The sequence below is a fragment of the Schistocerca gregaria genome, chromosome 2, assembly GCF_023897955.1.
Source record: "Schistocerca gregaria isolate iqSchGreg1 chromosome 2, iqSchGreg1.2, whole genome shotgun sequence".
NCBI lineage: Eukaryota > Metazoa > Arthropoda > Insecta > Orthoptera > Acrididae > Schistocerca > Schistocerca gregaria.
The window spans coordinates 305,297,682-305,316,667 of record NC_064921.1 but is presented as its reverse complement, the minus strand read 5'-3'; the positions used below and the strand labels follow the sequence as shown (position 1 = coordinate 305,316,667).

General features: G+C 43.5%; 1 protein-coding gene across 1 annotated transcript in view; it reads right to left on the bottom strand.

Moving 5' to 3' along the window:
• LOC126335757 (uncharacterized) overlaps positions 1–18,542 on the bottom strand; it is a 302,590-nt gene extending 284,048 nt beyond the window's left edge. Inside the window, exon 1 of the mRNA XM_049999215.1 lies at positions 18,431–18,542. Coding sequence (XP_049855172.1) covers positions 18,431–18,542 — 112 coding nt within the window. The remainder of the gene's footprint in view (positions 1–18,430) is intronic.
• Positions 18,543–18,986: the final 444 nt, after the last annotated feature.

Genomic DNA, 18,986 nt, shown 5'->3' with positions numbered 1-18,986 from the left:
ATCGGAGCATTAAGATGGAACAAACAGCTGGCGATGTTTACAGTGTACACAGTACGATAACTCGTAAACTACCTGCACTGGTTTCCTGCAACAAACGCCATTGACATTCTCAGTTATGCCACTTTTAGTATTTTACTGTTAATAGGCACTGTCCCATTCGAAAATTTGTAACTGTTCTCAAAAACTGCACTTTTGTCTACGTCTTAAACTCTGTATACTGGCTGCAAACACGTGCCCTTGTCTACGATTAAGTTCTGTGAAAACCACGTAGCGACAGTGCTTTCCAAGCCTAAAATATCTGCCATGTAAGTGTTAGGTGATCCACTCAGTGTGCTGTTCCGAACTTTCTCTCGTCTCCCTGACAGAGCGGCGGTGTTTGCCCTTTGAGAAGGCCTGTGTCCCACTCTTAATGGGCAGACGGGTGACCTCTGTGCAATCTGTGCTCGATAACACTCCCAACTACGCCCAAACAGATCCCCGGAAGAAGAATGTAATATGGAACTACAGTAATTGGATATAGCAATCACTGGCACTAAATCATATTTCAATTCTTGTTTCTGGCTAGCGGTTAGTTTAGACTAGCTGCATTCATTAACTTACTGAAATTTAATTATGTTATATGACAAATTCTGACGAAAATGGCCACGTAACGAACCATCCTGGTATTCACGTTAAGGGTTTTTATGGAATGACGGAAATCTTAAATCTAGACGGCGGTCGGGAATGTGAAACGCCATCCTGTCGAAATTGAAAATTTTAATTTTCGCTACCAGTCTGAGAATAGTAGTATACTCACTGCTCTATTTTCACTCAAACATACGCGATACTGTGTCAAACCTCTATCTTTGATACAATATTGCATATGGGCTCTTGAAAATATCTTGAGCGTACTAGTCTTCTGAAACCGAAAGCAAGTGTAAAAATTGCGATTTGTAGCAACTGCTTGTTGTTGCCAATGCGCTTATTTCACATCGAAAACATTTTGTAGAGATATATTGCACAATGAAAATACCCCATTTATTCTCGATGTTCACTGTTTTATCGTCATTGCTAGGAATGTGAAGGTTGGTAAATGTTCCTCTAAGGAAGTCCCAGAGAGAAATTTGCACAAATTACGTGTTTAATTCACGCAGAATGAATGAGATTTTGTACTGATGTTTTATTTAATATTTCCAATGGTCAGAGGGAGGGTTGTGTAGTACAAGTCCTAGGATGATCTGTTCGGCAAGTATTTAAAGGGACAGAGTCATCCTTGAGTCATGGTTACTTTAGAATCACAAAGTATTTATTACACCCCACCGCACGTTTTACCAAATACAAAACCAACAAGTTAAACTACCAAGAAGCCGAACACGTAGTCTATCTATACACAAAATAATTCAACAACATAACGCATCAGTTATGACCTTGCATGGACGAAAAACGGAATTTGTTTTTCCTCAATGGTCATTGCTGAGTACGGAAATTACTCCGAATTTTTATACCTGTTGTGCCCCTCCCGCCGGAGGTTCGAGTCCTCCTTCGGACATGTGTGTTTGTGTGTGTGTGTGTGTGTGTGTGTGTGTGTGTGTGTGTGTGTGTGTGTGTGTGTGTTGTTATTAGCATAAGTTATTTTAAGTAGAGTGTAAGTCTAGGGACAGATCGTCATTAATTTGAGTTAATTTGAGTATTCTATATCTGACTTGAATTTATTGTGATTTGGCAAATCATACCTAACATTCAGTTTACTCGTTCGTTATAGTTTCTATTTCTAACAAACTCCAAACCATTATCTCTTAAGATCTAAACGTAAAATCAAACGTCATGCAGCGGCTACATAAAAAAGTCAGCAACCGTATCCGACACTCGAAAAGAGCGCGTGTAACAAGTAAACAAGACCTGTGTCCACCGTAGTGCGGCACAAGAGCCTTAGCTTATCATTAAAGGTCCTAACCACAGCCGGCGTCTAGTGGGTCACTGGAAGCAAACCTGGCGAGCTGCCAGCGTCAGACGTGCGTGTAACGGATCTGGTGAATGCGCCGGCACGCCGACACGCTGGCTTATACCGCTGTGAAAGGCTCGCCCGCCTGTCCGCAATCCTGAGCCTGCCTGCCGACGGCATAATTTAAATTCCCTGCAAACTAGATCCTCTTCGCTTTTTCTGTAGGACCAATAGTTTGCGAGCAGAGAGCGAGAGAATACTGAAAATCTCGCGCACGATGCACGAGCTGTAGCTAATGCAGTTCTTGTACGGCAGTTTCTGGTAGTCCTCAACTTGAAGGTCCCACAATCGTCCCATATCTAATTGTTCGTTTCGACTTCTTCTACACGACTGTAACATGCACCAAAGAATTATCGCTCACACCTGATAAATACGTACAGAAACAAACAACTACCCTAAAATATCAAACAAATAGCATCACTTTTATTTATCCTCGAATCATGGTCACTTTAGAATAACAAAGTATTTTTTTCTCTCTCAATGACGGAATATATTTCACTTTCGGAACAGAACGTCTATGTTCTTAACTGTTCACAGCGTAAGATTTTTCTTCATTATGTACTAACTGAAGATAAAATCTGGGTTAGAACACTAGTATTAGTGGACACCGGAAGATCCTGAAGAAGATCCCAGCAGAGGGGTCGAAACGTCGATTATTTTAGAGGAAATATGAGGTGGGCTAATAACCCAGAAGATTTTAACCCTCAGTGACAACTGCCGCGAAAGCTTGCAGACTTACCTAAATGTACTAACTGTTCCTGGCCACAAGTTGGTGTGGCTCAGTCTGGCTAAATGGGAAAGGAAGAAAAGAGGAAGAATACATTTCTAATATGTATGAGAACTGGATCTACGTCTTAATCTCCTTCTCCCAACACTGGCTCTATCTACCTCCTGCTCCCCCTCTCTTTGGACATTCTCTCCTCTCCCCGCCTCTCTGTCCCCTCTTCTCCTGACTCTTCTCTCTGTCCTTCTTCTCCTCTCTACTCACTCTGCATCTCCACCTGCCACCTCCCCCCCTTCTCCTCCCACCTTCTCTCTGTCCATCATCTCCTCTCCCTCTCTCTGCCCATTTTCTCCGGTGGCCGAGCGGTTCTAGGTGCTTCAGTCCGGAACCGTGCGACTGCTACGGCCGCAGGTTCGAATCCTGTCTCGGGCATGGATGTGTGATGTCCTTAGGTTAGTTAGGTTTAAGTAGTTCTAAGTTCTAGGGGACTGATGACCTCAGATGTTAAGTCCCATAGTGCTCAGAGCCATTTTAACCATTTGAACCCATCTTCTCCTCCACCTCTCCCTCCTTCTACTCCTGCCCCTCTCTCATACTGTTCATCATCTCCTCCCCCCACCATTTCCTCTTCCCCCCTCTCTCTTACCGTAAACCTTGCTTATCGCTTCTGCAAATTGAGATTCTTTAGTAATAATCTAATTGTAAGCCGATGATCCATAGATACAGCTTCACTGTTCTTAACAATGTTTCACTATTATACAGGGTGAAGCACCTAAAATTTCCACAGCAGATATCGCGCGAATGGAAAATGATATTCACCCGCAGTTTTCACTCAGTGGATTTGTACTCAGGGGCTCGTAATGTTAGCCAATAAACAGATTCCAATAATACGTAAAAAGGTCATTTTTGTGCAAACATGTACCCTTTTAAATGGAAATTGCCTATTGAGATTAACAGAATAAAAGTAAGTTAAATTACAATGTCAGAGGCGTCTGTTGGAGGATTCTAGTGCGACTCGTTTACAAGATATCGTAATTTGAAAAGTTTCCATGCAGACGCTTGTTTGAGCCATTCAGCCTGCATAGTTGCTAGATGCGATTTTGTTATGTTTATTTACAATGTGAGTGTGTGTTATTTAACCGTGTGACACTCAAGCAAGAGGTCCTTAGTGGATCATGGGATTTAACAATGCAGAAGAAAAAGCTAATGGAGCACGGGGAGTGTAGGAAGAATGGAGTTCGCTCTTGTACGTTGTATGAGGCTAGATATCCCAACAGACGTCACCCATCTTGGCAACTATTTATCAACCTCTTCAACCAGTTTCGTTCAAGTGGTAGTATAACATCTATACAACGCAACAAAAAGAAACAGGTGACGACAGGAGAGGAGAAAATTAATGTTATTGCTGCCGTTGCAGTTGATCCGCACAATCGCACGAGGAAGTGGCATTAGTCAGGCAAGTGTCCTAATCATTTTCCATCGACATAGGTTCCATGCCTAACACATCTCTCCCTATCAAGTGTTGCATGGAAATGATTATGAGAAACGTGTTAACTTCCGTACATGAAGACAGAATACTTCAAACGTATCATGTATATTGTTCAGTGATTAAGCAACATTTATCAATGATGGTGAGACATTTACCAGTGACGGTGAGATAAACCTCCGAAAAATGCACTATTGGTCTGTTGACTGTGCCCGTTGACTTTTTAAGGTGAAACGTCAGTGACCAAGGAATATAAACGTGTCGTGTGGGATACTGAACCATCAGCTTTAAGACCCTTTTTTCATAGACGCAACACTGAACGCCCACAAATATCACAGCCTCCTAACAGACCATCTTCCACGGACGCTAGAAGACGAGGAGGAACCTGCAAATTGACTGCCCAGCCCGTAGTGCGAAATACTACAACATATTTTCTTCCAAATTGTTGAATTGGACATAGAGGATCTGTACCTTGGCCGGCCCGTTTCACAGATTTGACACCTGCAGACTTTTTTCTGTCGGAAACTTGTAGGACGCTGTCTGGAAAGACATACCAAATACACCCGATGATATGTATCTCCAGCCTGCTTGGACATCTCTGAGGTGCTACCAGCAGTCGTTCCGTACCAGACTAGAAGCTTGTACTTGTGCTGCCGGTAGTCATTTTGAACAAAAACTATGATCATCCATCATCTCAATACTGGTCAGAGTCCCCGTAACTAACGTACGCACTTGTGTTGTTCTTCAGTGTGTACTGCCACAAAAATGACTCTGAGCACTAAGGGACTTAACATCTGAGGTCATCATTCCCCTAGAACTTAGAACTACTTAAACCCAACTAACCTAAGCACATCACACACATCCATGCACGACGCCGGATTCGAACCTGCGACCGTGGCGGTCGCGCGGTTCCAGACTGTAGCGCCTAGAACCGCTCAGCCACATCGGCCGGCGCGGTACTGCCTCACATATTGTACAAGTGTCGGTGTGGGAACTTTTCAAAATACATCTCGTAAATTACTCGCACTAGAATCCTGCAACAAATACCACTGACATTCTAATTTAACCTACTTTTCGTTTTTTAATATCAATAGGCTTTGTTCCATTAAAAAAGTTTGTGTTTGCGCAAAAATACACTGTCTACGCATTAGTGTAATCTGTTTATTGGCTAACAATACGAGCCCTTTACTACCAATCCATTCTGTGAAAACCGCACGTCAATCAACATTCCCATTTCCGCAACATTTGCGGTGCAATCTTTAGGTTGCTCATAATCGCGGTGTAACTGACGTATGTAATCTTCCTTTCACTGTGTCACGAGGGCCGAAAGTAATAAAGGGCTTTCCTGCCACAAACACTGATATGTGGGGGATCACTCTTGCATCTCCGGTTGTGCCTTTCGTTTATTCCAAGTGTCAACTTCGCTCCGCAATTTTTCGAAATATACTGTGATCTTTTTATTGGTTGAGTAAAAAAGGATACAGGTGTCCGTTTAAAAAATGAGTTTATATTGATACTGACATAAACAGGTATACTGCCCGGTTAGCCGAGCGGTATAACGCACGGCTGCCCGGAGTGGGAAGGAGCGCCTGGTCCCCGGCACGAGTCCGCCCGGCAGACTTGTGTTGAGGTCCGGTGAGTCGGCCAGTCTGTGGATGGTTTTTAGGCGGTTTTCCATCTGCCTCGGCGAATGCAGGCTGGTTACCCTTATTCAGCCTCAGCTACACTACGTCGGCGATTGCTGCGCTAACAAGTTCTCCACGTACGCGTACATCACTATGTGGGGTTGTTGACCACTACGGCTGCCGTGGGGACGGAGCCTCTCCGTCGTTACTTGGTCCCCGGTTAACGTACAATACAATACATACAAAACCTAAACATGCACCCTCACAGACACCAACCACATCATACAACAGTTGAAATCCTATTTGGGTGTTTGTGTGATCATAGGTCCTTTCAGATAGTCGAACGTGCAGGGAGGCGGCGGACTGTGTATACACCATATTTGGAGGACCGTGTCCTACAGGATATTGAGACGCACCTTAGTATAAGCTCCAGGCACGTGGCCCGCCAACATAGTGTAAGCTAAAGAACGATTATGTATACCCTGCATGATAACCGCTACTATCCCTATTACCTGCAAAGAACGCAACGATTCCCAGCAGCGGATTTACCTCTGCGGGGAGGATTTAGTCGATGGCTTTTGCACCAGACCATCACAATTATTGAATTTCAGTCATCAGTCCACTTTACCGACGAATCAATCGTTACCATAACTGCATAATCATCATCTGTGAGCAATAGACAATCCTCGGGGAACGAGTGAAGCGTCTCATCAGCATCGGTTCAATGTCAATGTGTGAACAGTATCCGTTGTGACAACGTGTTAGGACCGTTTATTATTCCACAATGCCTCAAAGGTACAGCGTACCTGGATTTCTTGAGGAATACTATAACTGGACTGCTTGAGAATGTGACTTTGGCAAAATGACAGGTTATGTGTTTTCTGCATGACGGATTACCATCCCACTTCCGCGTTAAAATTCGCCAACGCCTCAACATTTTCCCCAGACGTTGGACAGGACGCAGAAGCTCTGTAGCATGGCCTACTAGATCACCGGTCTTAAGCCACCTGGAGTTTTACGTCTGGGTGCATCTGAAAAACGTTGTCAGTGTTGAACCAGTTCCTGATGTGCAGACCCTCCAACTGCATATTCACGACCCCCGAGACGCTGTTCGGAGAGAGGCCGGAACGTACGAAAGAGTGCGGCAATCCATGATGCGACATATGAATGCTGCACTGCATCGCCCGAAGGCGACTTTGAACATGTATCGTGATGTGGATACGATGCAGGTCTGTAATGTGTTCAGCCGGCCGCGGTGGTCTCGCGGTTCTAGGCGCTCAATCCGGAACCGCGCGACTGCTACGGTCGCAGGTTAGAATCCTGCCTCGGGCATGGATGTGTGTGATGTCCTTAGGTTAGTTAGGTTTAATTAGTTCTAAGTTCTAGGCGACTAATGACCACAGATGTTAAGTCGCATAGTGCTCAGAGCCATTTTTTTGTAATGTGTTCCGGGAAAATTTGTTGTCTTTGCACAAAAATGGTCCAAATGGCTTTAAGTACTATGAGACTTAACATCTGAGGTCATCAGTCCCCTAGACTTAGAACTACTTAAACCTAGCTAACCTAAGGACATCACACACATCCATGCCCGAGACAGGATTAGAACCTGCGACCGTAGCAGCAGCGCGGTTCCGGACTGAAGCGCGCAGAACCGCTGGACTACAGCGGCCAGCATCGTTGCTGCAGGCAACCACACATTTCCGGACGAGTTCGTAGGACAGTTTTTCCTCCGTTTTCTTTCACGAATCCGTCCCTACAGTTTGTCGGTCCGAATTTAGTTAAAGTAGTGTGTACAAATTTGAAGTCGATCGGTTAAGAAGTTTTCGAGATTTTTGGTAACAACATTTTCACAGTATACACTGGACTGCAAGTTTATTGATACATTCTATATATTTATAAAAAGGTATATAAAAACACCGGTATATTCAATTGCTACGTTGTGGCAAAATTTCAAAACAACGGGTGAAAAACTTACGATATTGAACGAAGAAGCATTTATATTTCTATGTCGATCGTGCAATTTAAATAACTTTTCCTCTTTCGTGGAAGACAACTCTTAGGAAAGCTGTCAATTTCTTGTACAATGTACGCAATCTGCTACGAAAAACAAGCAATAACATAAAGCACGAGAGAACGAGACCGGCCACTGTATCACAAATGAACGCTAGTAGTATAGGTTAACTTTGGAGTACGCAGACGGCGCCATCGTTCTCTCAAATCCTCAACTTTATTCCTCGGAGAATCTTTAACGCTAACTGTCCTTTCCGTTCCGTCGATAACCGTTTCATATACACTGTGGAATGTATCGACGATAAATTCTGTGGAGTTATTTGATGTGATCTTTCGTATCCATCAGCTTTTACTCAACAAATTTCAGTTTTCCTATTATTTAACATTAGACTCATTACTCATCTTCATGTGATTTGCTTGAGGGTTCATTTTTGCATACTACTGAATTGGTAAGTGAGTGAGTCATATACAGTAGCTAGTGTTGAGTGTCAATTATGTTGCTAATCCTTCTGTAACTTTGATGGAATTTATAACATATCACCTGCAGAGTCAGTAAGCCCGAATTCTTTTAATGTTTTCTGTTGCGAAAAGGACCCACACGACGAATATCAGTGGTAGCCTTGGGCGTCTCTGGCAGTGACGGGGTTAATGTACCATGAATAACGAAAGAGATACGTTCACTCCCGATTCATCACATTTATTGCCGCAAATTCTTCATTCCGCGATCCCTTCCTCTGGCACATATCCAATCCGACAGTCCTGCAGGCACCAACTGAAGGCATTCTTTGTGGTCGCAGAATGTCAGTACTAATGACGCGAGTTTCCGACGACAGGTTAATGGCCGTAAAGCCGACATGAAATTCTGATGCCTTTAACTCTTGACAGCAGCAGACTTTGCATCATGTCGGCTTTCTGATGCTGTTCTTCCGAACACGACTCTCACACCAACGGTGTCAATAGAAGCTCTCCGATTTCCTTTTCTCTAATTAATTAAACTGAAAATAAATTAGGAGACGCTGATTAAGGCGAAATCTTTCAAATAAATCAAATGCAAAAGGGACGCAGTAAATTAGTTTTCTCCCCTGCGACGTCTTTCGTGATGCTCAATAGCAAGTCGCTTAAAAGCAGCGTAGAGAAAAGTCCGTAGATCATTAGCGTGCGTTCAAACGTGGGTGTAATTTGAGGAAAACGGGAGAAGTACAGATTTTTAATATTGTTGGCATACACCAATATACTTTACATAGAATTTTTCTTGTCTCAACGCGTCTCAGAGACATGGTTTTCGAATACCGGTGTGGTCTTCGTGATATATTGTTGTCTTTATAGTGGTCTTCAGTTTGAAGACTGGTTTGATGCAGCTCCCCAAGCTACTCTATCCTTTGCAACCCTCCGAATACCTACTGCAACTTAAATCTTATTCTATTCGTCTCTTGGTCTCCCTACCCCCCGCACTTCCCTCCAGTACTAAGCATCCATTGATGTTTCAGAATGTGCCCTATCAACCGATCCCTTCTTCTTGTCAGTTTGTGCTACAAATTCCTTTTCTCCACAATTCTATTCAGTACCTTCTCATTAGTTAAACCATCTACCCACCTAATCTTCAGCATTCTTCTATAGCACCACATTTCAAAAGCTTCCATCCTCTTCTTTTCTCAACTGTTTATCGTCCATTTTTCACTTCCATAGATGGTTAAACTCCGTACAAATATTATCAGAAAAAGAATTCTTAACACTTAAATCTATATTCTATATTACAGATTTCTTCTCCCCTCTATTTCAGACATCGTGTTTTTTGCTGCCCAAATAACAAAACTCATCTATTACTTTTAATGTCTCGTTCCGCAGTCTAATTCCCTCAGCAGCATTTGATTTAATTCGACTACGTTCCGTTATCCTTGTTTTGCTTTTTTTGATGTTCATCTTGTATATTTTCAAGACACTGACCATTCCGTTCAACTGCTCCTCCAAGTTCTTTGCTGTTTTTGACAGAATTTTAGTGTCATCAGCAAACCCCCAAAGTTTTTATTTCTTCTCCCTGACCTTTAATTCCTACACCAGATTTTTCCTTTGTTTTCTTTACTGTTTGCTAAATGTACAGATTGGATAACATGCGACAGCCTGTAACCCTGGCTCACTCCTTTCTCAACAAATAATTCCCTCTCGTGCCCCTCGACTTTTGTTACTGCCGTCTGGTTTCTGCACAAGTTGTAAATAGTCTTTCGCTTTCTGTGTTTTGTCCTGTTACCTTCAGAATTTCAAAGAGAGTATTCCAATCAGCACTGTCGGAAACTTTCTCTAAGCCTACAAATATTATAAACAAAGCTTTTCCTTTTCTTAACCTATCTTCTAAGATAAATCGTAGGGTCAGCACTGTCTCGCATGTACTTGCATTGCTCTGGAAGCCAAACTGATCTTCTCCGAGGTTTTTCAGTTCTTCTGTAAAGAATTCGTATTAGTATTTTGCAGCCATGACTTACTAAACCGATAATTCGGTAATATTCGCACCTGTCAGCACCTGCTTTCCTTGGAATTGGACCTGCTATATTCTTCTTGAGGTCTCAAGGTGTTTCGCCTGTAGCACGTAATCTGCACACCAGATGGAAAAGTTTTGTCGTGGGTGGCTCTTCCAAAGTTATCAGTAATTCTGACGGAATGTCGTCTGCTCCCGGGGTCTCGTTTCCACTTAGCATTTTCAGTGCTATGTCAAATTCTTCTCACAGTATCAAACCTCCCGTCTCATCTTCATCTACGTCCTCTTTAATTTCTATAACATTGCCTTCAAGTTCATTTCCATTTTATAGACCTTCTATGCACACCTTCCACCTTTCAGATTTCCCTTCTTTCCTTGGGATTGGTTTTCCATCTGCGCTCTTGATATTCATAAGCAGCTTTTCTTTTCTCCAAAGGCCCCCTTAATTTTCCTTTAGGCGACATCTATCTTTCCGCTAGTGAAATATTCTTCTAAATCCTTACATTTGTTCTCTAGTCAGTCCTGCTTAGCCATTTTGCACTTCCAGTCAGTCTAATTTTATAGACCTCTGTATCCCCTTTCACCTGCTTCACTTACTCCATTTTTATATCTTTTAATTTCATCAGTTAAATTTAGTATCTTCTGTGTTATCCAAGGATTTCTACTAGGCCTTGTCTTTTTACCTATTTGATCCTTCTGCTGCCTTCATTATTTCATCTCTCAAAGCTACCCATTCATCTTCTACTGTCTCACTTGTTCTTGTCAATCGTTGCCTAATGCTCCCTCTGAAACTCTCGGCAATCTCAAGTTGTTTCAACTTACCGAGGTTCTATCTCTTTAATTTCCAGCCTGTTTGCAATTGCTTCAGTTTTAGTCTACACTTCATAACCAATAGATCTTGGTCAGAGTCCACATCTGCTCCTAGAAATGTTTCACAATTCAAAATCTGTTTCCTTAATATTTCTTTAGATAATCAATCTGAACCGTTCCGGTGTCTGCATGTCCCTTCCACATATACAACCGTCTTTCAAATGGCTCTGAGCACTATGGGACTTAACATCTGAGGTCATTAGTCCCCTAGAACGTAGAACTACTTAAACCTCACTAACCTAAGGACATGACATGACATGCCCGAGGCAGGATTCGAACCTGCGCTCGTAGCGGTCCCGCGGTTCCAGACTGAAGTGCCTAGAACCGCTCAGCCACACAGGCCGGCATACAACCGTCTTTCATGAATCTTAAAGTGTTAGCGATGATTAAATTAAACTCTGTGCAAAAATTCTACCAGGCGGTTTCCCCTTCCATTCCTTTCCCACAGTTCACATTCCCCTACAGTTTTTCCTTCTCCTCCTTTTCCTACTGTCGAATTCTAGTACCTCAATTAAATTTTCGTTTCCCTTAATTAGCTGAATAATTTCTTTTATCTCATCACACACATTTTCAACCCCTTCATCATCTGCAGTCGTTGCACAAATATTGATAAACAGCTAAATCACATCCACATATTCTTCGAGTAACTTACACTTATAGACAGGTACATGACAGTACAAGTTAACATCTCTGTGTCCACAAGGACATAACTTTTCTTTAAACAACTCGGATTAATCTTAACTTCTTCTTCCACAGCCATTTTTCTGTGCTAAGTTAATACATTATTCTAACTGGTTTTATGTATTCTTGGCAGAATAAAAGTTTGTGCCAACCTGGGCTCAAACCTGAGACTTGTACTTTCGCCGGCAAGTATTCTTCCGGTCGAGCTATCCAAACACGATTCAATGCGGGTCCTCACAGTTCTACTTTCAGCAGTATCTGTTGTCCTATCTTGTACACCTAACAGAAGTTTTGCAGCAACTCTGCGGGACAAGTGGTCCCTGAAAGAAATGATACTATGGGGACAGGGATTAAAAAATTCTGGAAAAAGTACCCCAGGTTGTGGCTTTTCTTCCTTTCAAGCTAGTTCCACGAGGGTTGTTGGAGCACTTCCGCGGAGTTTGGAAGGTAAGGCATGAGGTATTGCCGGAAGTAAAGCCGTGAGAGTGCCTCGTGCGTGAATGTCTCAGTCGATACAGCACTTTTCCGCAAAAGGCAAAAAGGTCCCAGGCTAGAGAACAGATTCTCTACACAGGTTTAATCTGCCAGAAAGTTTCAAATCAGCGCTCACCCCGCTGCACAACAAAATTCATCCTGATTTTATACATGAATTACAAAAAATATATGGTATAATTGTAACAACTGTTACAGAATCAATGTTATCCTAAAAATATATTTTGAGTGATGATACGCGTGATTTGTTCCAATCGGTAGTAGATAAAATTTATGTGTTAACGTTTTTGCTAATAATCAAATTACGACATGAAATACAACACACATCTTCATAAAAAACAGCATTACTCAAAATAATCTTTTTGTCTCCATTTCATTCTCATAAGCAGTCTGAAAACTGTCTGCATTTGACAACAATATTCAAGTCATTTAATAAGAGGTTTTACCCAACAGTCTGGTTTCTTAACATGGTAACAGTACTAGCTTTAATGCGAACCCTTCATCATCATTTGCAGTTATAAACCTTTTTTGGATGTCACAGTCAGATATTGTGGATTGACAGTCCATATCTGGTTCATAAGTGACATTTGACACTCCAGTGCACGACTCACAACCCACCCCCACAGCGAAACTTCCACAAGCCTCTCTCTCTCTCTCTCTCTCTCTCTCTCTCTCTCTCTCTCTCTCTCTCTCTCTCTCTCTCTCCCTCCTGCTCTCAAAACCTCGCAGAATCTTACTAGCTCACAGTGTTTGGTTAGCACTTCTGAAAGGAAGGATATTGCGGAGAAATGGATAAGTCGTAAGGGAGGGGAATAAATCTTTCACTCTGCAACGTAGTGCGCACTGCTTGGAAACCTCCTGGCAGATTTCTCCGTAATAAATTTTCCCGTAGAGGGCTAATCCAATAAAGTACGGAGGAGAGACTTTGTGATGTTTGGAAAGTAAGGGAGAGAGACTAGTAGTAGCGAAGCGATGTGGGTAGTTCTCGATTTGTGCCTGGGGAGCTCACCTAACACATACGTGAAATATACCGTGGAAACCCGCTTCCAAAGCTTACATTTTTCATGAGGACTCTAGAAACATACTAGAGGCCTCTACGTTTCCCTCCAGTACGGACTGTGAATAGTAGATTTAATTAATCTAGCAGTCATTCTTACCGCGCTCCATACTCGGAAAGAACAAGAAGAAATCCCGATTTGTGGAAAACGCACGTAACATGGTTTGCAAAGTATGGACGTGGACGCAGATGTAAATCTAGGAGGACTGGCCTGTGTAAGGCAAAGTTCTCAGGTTCGTATCCCTATCAGTCACAGGCTGCTAGACTACTCGCAAGCTACAAAACAGCTCCCGTTGTATTGTCGTCGGTTTATTATCCGTTTTCAAATATACGCTGATCAGCCGGGACATCATGACAACCTACCTAATAGCCGTTGTCTTTTGGCACGGATAACAGTGGCGAAGCGTCGTTACATGGAAGCAGTGGGGCCTTGTTAGGTCGCTGGGACTGAGTCGGCACCAAATCTCCACACACAAGGCACCTAATTCCTGTAAATTCTGACGAGGGTAGCTATGAGCTCTGACGCCACGTTCAGTCACATCCCAGATGCGTTCGATCGGGTTCAAATCTGGCAAGTTGGGGGCCTACACATCAACTGGAACTTGCTACTGAGTTCCTCGAACCATTCAATCACACTCCTGGCCTTGCGACATGGTGGATTATCTTTTTAAAAAATGCCACTGCTGCCGGGAAACATGATAGTCATGAATATAGAGCACATTAACTCTTTTGTATTGTCACTGGAATGCTTAACTCGGTCTTATGGAGCAGGAATATAATGAGCAGAACTAAAAAATTAATATACAAATCCATATTAGAGAGTGTGGTTCTGTATGGAAAGGAGACCTGAACAATTAACAAGAAGCACATTAAAAAATTACAAGCTCTAGAGATGGACTTCTGGAGAAGATCGGCAAGAATCTCCGGGAAAGGAAAAATAAGGAACTCCGAAATAACAAGGAGAATGGAAATAAAAGAAAGAATATATGACGTAATGGATAGGAAGAAATTACAGTGGTACGGGCATGTACGACGAATGGAGAAACCCAGAATACCACAATTGATACTGGAGTGGGAAGCGGAGGGGAGAATAAGAAGAGGACGACCAATGACCACCTGGTTCCAAAATGTACAGCACACAATGAGGAGAATGGGCGCAGAGGAAGAAGACACACAAGATGGAAACACCTGGAGGAAAATTTTGAAAATATAGTTTAAGAACGGTTATTGTTTGTATTGTAATTTCCAAGTAAATTATTTTGTTGGAGGTAAGCCTCTCTAATGAGTAAAAGTTCAAAATAAAAATAAAAACACTTTTGTAAATAATCTGATGTTTGAAGCTGTGGTGTACGTGGAACATAGATTCTTTGAAGAAGGGGTTGCTGGTTTCTGCAGAACACACAAATGAGGTTTATGTATCTGCTGCTGTGATGAAAGCGATGTGGAAGTGCATTTGTTTGATAGCATTCTGCGAACATGGCAAGAGATAGTGGATGAATGTGGACAATAGTAAGTGAATCACTACGTTTGTGGTTAGGTTGGTTGGTTGCTTTTGTGAAGGAGACCAGACAGCGTGGTCATCGGTCTCATCGGATTATGGAAGGATGGGGAAGGAAGTCGACCGTGTCCTTTCAGAGGAACCATCCCGGCATTTGCCTACAGTGATTTATGGAAATCACTAGGGGTTAGGGCTCTCACAGTTGGAACAAGGAGGACTGTGAGGTACGCTATGGAAATAGAAGGCCTATTGGCGTATTAGAGCCTTGATTTAAGGAGGGGCTAGGGCGTCTAGGATTAAAATCTCTGTCCACCAATCCATATTTACATTTTACTTGTTTCTCCTTATATCATCTGCGGAAATGGACAGGTGTTTCCTGTAAAGATAAGGACGCATAAAGTATCCTTCTGTATCATTGTTCTGTCTGTGTTTGCCCCATCTTTAATGATCTTGTCGTAGACGTGACAGTAAATCCTAACGTCCCTTCTTGTCTTCATTAGAAAATTTAGTTCTTCTTCTGATATCATCTTTGTAGACAAAGTGCGCGTACTGTCAGGAAAATGGGTGTAGTAGGTTTAATAGCTTGGCGAGGGTCAGGGATTGGGAAAATAAATGGACACTGTCTACACAATTGGCCATTAAAATTGCTACACCAAGAAGAAATGCAGCTTATAATCGGGTATTCATTGGACAATTATATTATGCTAGAACTGACATGTGATTACATTTTCACGCAATTTGAGTGCGTAGATCCTGAGAAATCAGTACCCGAACAACCACCTGTGGCCATAATAACGGCCTAGATACGCCTGGGCATTGAGTCAAACAGAGCTTGGATGGCGTGTACAGGTACAGCTGCCCATGCAGCTTCAACGCCATACCACAGTTCATCAAGAGTAGTGACTGGCGTATTGTGACCAGCCAGTTGCTCGGACACCATTGACCAAACATTTTCAGTTGGTGAGAGATATGTAGAATGTGCTGGCCAGAGCAGCAGACGAACATTCTCTGTATCCAGAAAGCCCCGTATAGGACCTACACCATGCGGTGGCACATTATCCTGCTGAAATGTAGGGTTTCGCATGGATCGAATAAAGGGTAGAGACTCGAGTCGTAACACATATGAAATGTAATGTCCACTGTTCAAAGTGCCGTCAATGCGAACAAGAGGCGACCGAGACGAACCAATGGTATCCCATACCACCACGCCGGGTGATACGCCAGTGTGGCGGTGAGGAATATACGCTTCCAATGTACGTTCACTGCGATGTCGCCAACACGGATGCGACCATCATGCTCCTGTAAACAGAACCTGGATTCATCCGAAAAAATGACGTTTTGCGATTCGTGCACCCAGGTTCGTTGTTGAGTACACCATCGCAGGCGCTCCTGTCTGTGATGCAGCGTCAAGGGTAACCGCAGCCGTGGTCTCCGAGGTAATAGTCCATGCTGCTACAAACGTCGTCGAACTGTTCGTGCAGATGGTTACAAACGTCCCCATCTGTTGACTCAGGGATCGAGACGTGGCTGCAGGATCCGTTATAGTCATGCGGATACCATCCCTGTCATCTCGACTGCTAGTGATACGAGGGCGTTGGGATCCAGCACGGCGCTCCGTATTATTCTCCTGAACCCACCGATTCCATATTCTGCTAACAGTCATTTGATCTCGACCAACGCGAGCATCAATGTAGCGATACGAGAAACCGCAATCGCGATAGCCTACAATCCGACCTTTATCAAAGTCGGAAACGTGATGGTACATATCTGTCCTCTTTACACGAGGCATCACAACAACGGTTCACCAGGCAACGCCGGTCAACTGCTGTTTGTGTGTGAGAAATCGGTTGGAAACTTTCCTCATGTCAGCACGTTGTAGGGTCGCCACCGGCGCCAACCTTGTGTGAATGCTCTGAAAAGCTTATCATTTGCATATCAGAGCATCTTCTTCCTGTCGGTTAAATTGCGCGCCTGTAGCACGTGGCGTAATGGGAAAATCGAAGAGGATGCCCAGCGTGTTACACGAAATGTCAGAAATTCCAAAACTGAAGTACGTATTTTATTCTACCCCTTGTATACCATGGTGTTACGGGCCAACGTTTAAAGTTATTCATAGCGTTAGATCCCTCTCCGAGACACGTAATTAGAATTTGTATACTGTGTAGTAAAACAAAGTCAGTAATCTCTTTAAATAAGCCACGTAGTAACGGCTTGTGTCATTTGATTAATTGCTCTGTAGAGGCAAGTTTCCAGAATATAAGCCCTGATGCGGCAAATAATTTTTATATGCTGCGAATTTTCAATAATGCGACGAGTCATATAGTTCGTTCCTCCGTTTCCGTCAACACTTTTTGTTTGCTGTGCGTATCCCTAAAATCTGTGTCCCCACGAGAAGGCAGACTTAGCTCTCGGCTCGTTTCGCGGCCAGCGGCGCCATGTTTATTCATGACGCCCTCGCCGGTAATGGACTCGTAATGGCAGTGACTGCCCCAACACCGGTGACACGAACCACAGCCCACCCCTGCCCACGCCGCCCACACACGGGCCGCGCTCACTTAACCCCTCCACGTGTGATCACCACGCGCGAAGCTTCTCCTCACTTTGATCTCGTCGCTTTTTCTTCTCGTCCTCCCGCTTTCGCACCCCTTTGAGAGAGTCCCACTGCAGTCACCGTGTGGTTTCGCTTCCAGCCCTGCCGTGTGCGCGTCAGTAGTCCTGGTATTTGCAGTGCAACTGCGATTGCAGCGCAAGTGAACATCATAACAAGTTCATCTCCCACCTTAGTGCAAAATACACTCTGCTCAATATACACTTGGAACTGATTCCCGACATCATTCATTAGCTCTGACGGCATCATATTTTCTTCAGCATGTGCTGGCGACCTTTCCACGGCTTCAAATGTAACACTTATTTTTCGCACGATGTTCCATGTATTCATAAAGCAGTAAATCATTTTATTAAGCGATTTATTGAGAACTGAAAACCAGCTACGCTGCGCGCCTACTTCAAGTCGTACAATACATTCAGTGTACCAAATATTATATATTAATGTGTGGTGTGTGTTCTTTCGGACATATCTGAAAGACCAAACACCACGCATTCATATGTAACTGATTCGCCTCGATGGGCAATGAATCTGCCCCTTTCGTTGCATGAACCTCAAAGTAGCGAGCATAGACGGCGTGGACGGAGACTGCGGATATGTGGCGCTAGGTGGGAATGTGGATTGGCCGAGAGTCGTGGAGAGACAGTCCGCGCTTTTACGTCACAGTGGTTAACGCAACTGCCTAGTAATTTCCAGTCCGATACTGATGCCGGCACGGTAGCTCAGAGTGTTCGGTCAGAGGGCTGCGTACTCTCTGTAATAAAAAAACTGTGTCAAGGAATCAACGATCAATTTGAACGAATGTCTTGTGACGTCCGCCCAGACCAAACGCAACGAACTATATTGAACAAAATGGAAAAAAAGTAAGCAGGAGATCCCGGGTTCGAATCCTGGTCCATCACACATTTTTATTTGTCGCCGCTGATTCCACATGAAGCCCCGACACCACCGCCGCCGCCGCCGCCGCCGCCGCCGCCGCCGCCGCCTCCGCTGCAGCCACCACGCCAACACACCACGCCCTCCCATAGCCCCTCACGACCCATCGTTGCTGACGCAGACATCCTCCCACCCTTCAACATTCTCAAAGTGCGTGTTAAATGAGTGTTGAGTGTGCTTGTGTAAGAAGTGGCAGTGCATCATCTGTGTTCTCATATGTGAAAGAGTGCGATACAACAAAAATATCGTCACTCAACCAGGGAAAAGTGTTACAATGCTGGAGATCTCCAGACTGTCCAAATGGTGTTTATGTAAGTACCATCCCAGTACCAATACGACTAACATTCATTTAAATAATCGTGCAAGTCATGAACAATTGTGACTCGATTCAAACATCTCTCTCTCTCTCTCTCTCTTTCTCTTTCTCCCACACCCCCTTCTTGTCTCCTCTCTCTCTCTCTCTCTCTCTCTCTCTCTCTCTCTCTCTCTCTCTCTCCCAAACAAAATCAAAACTACCTCTCCCTAAAATCATTATATATTTGTTCAGAGTA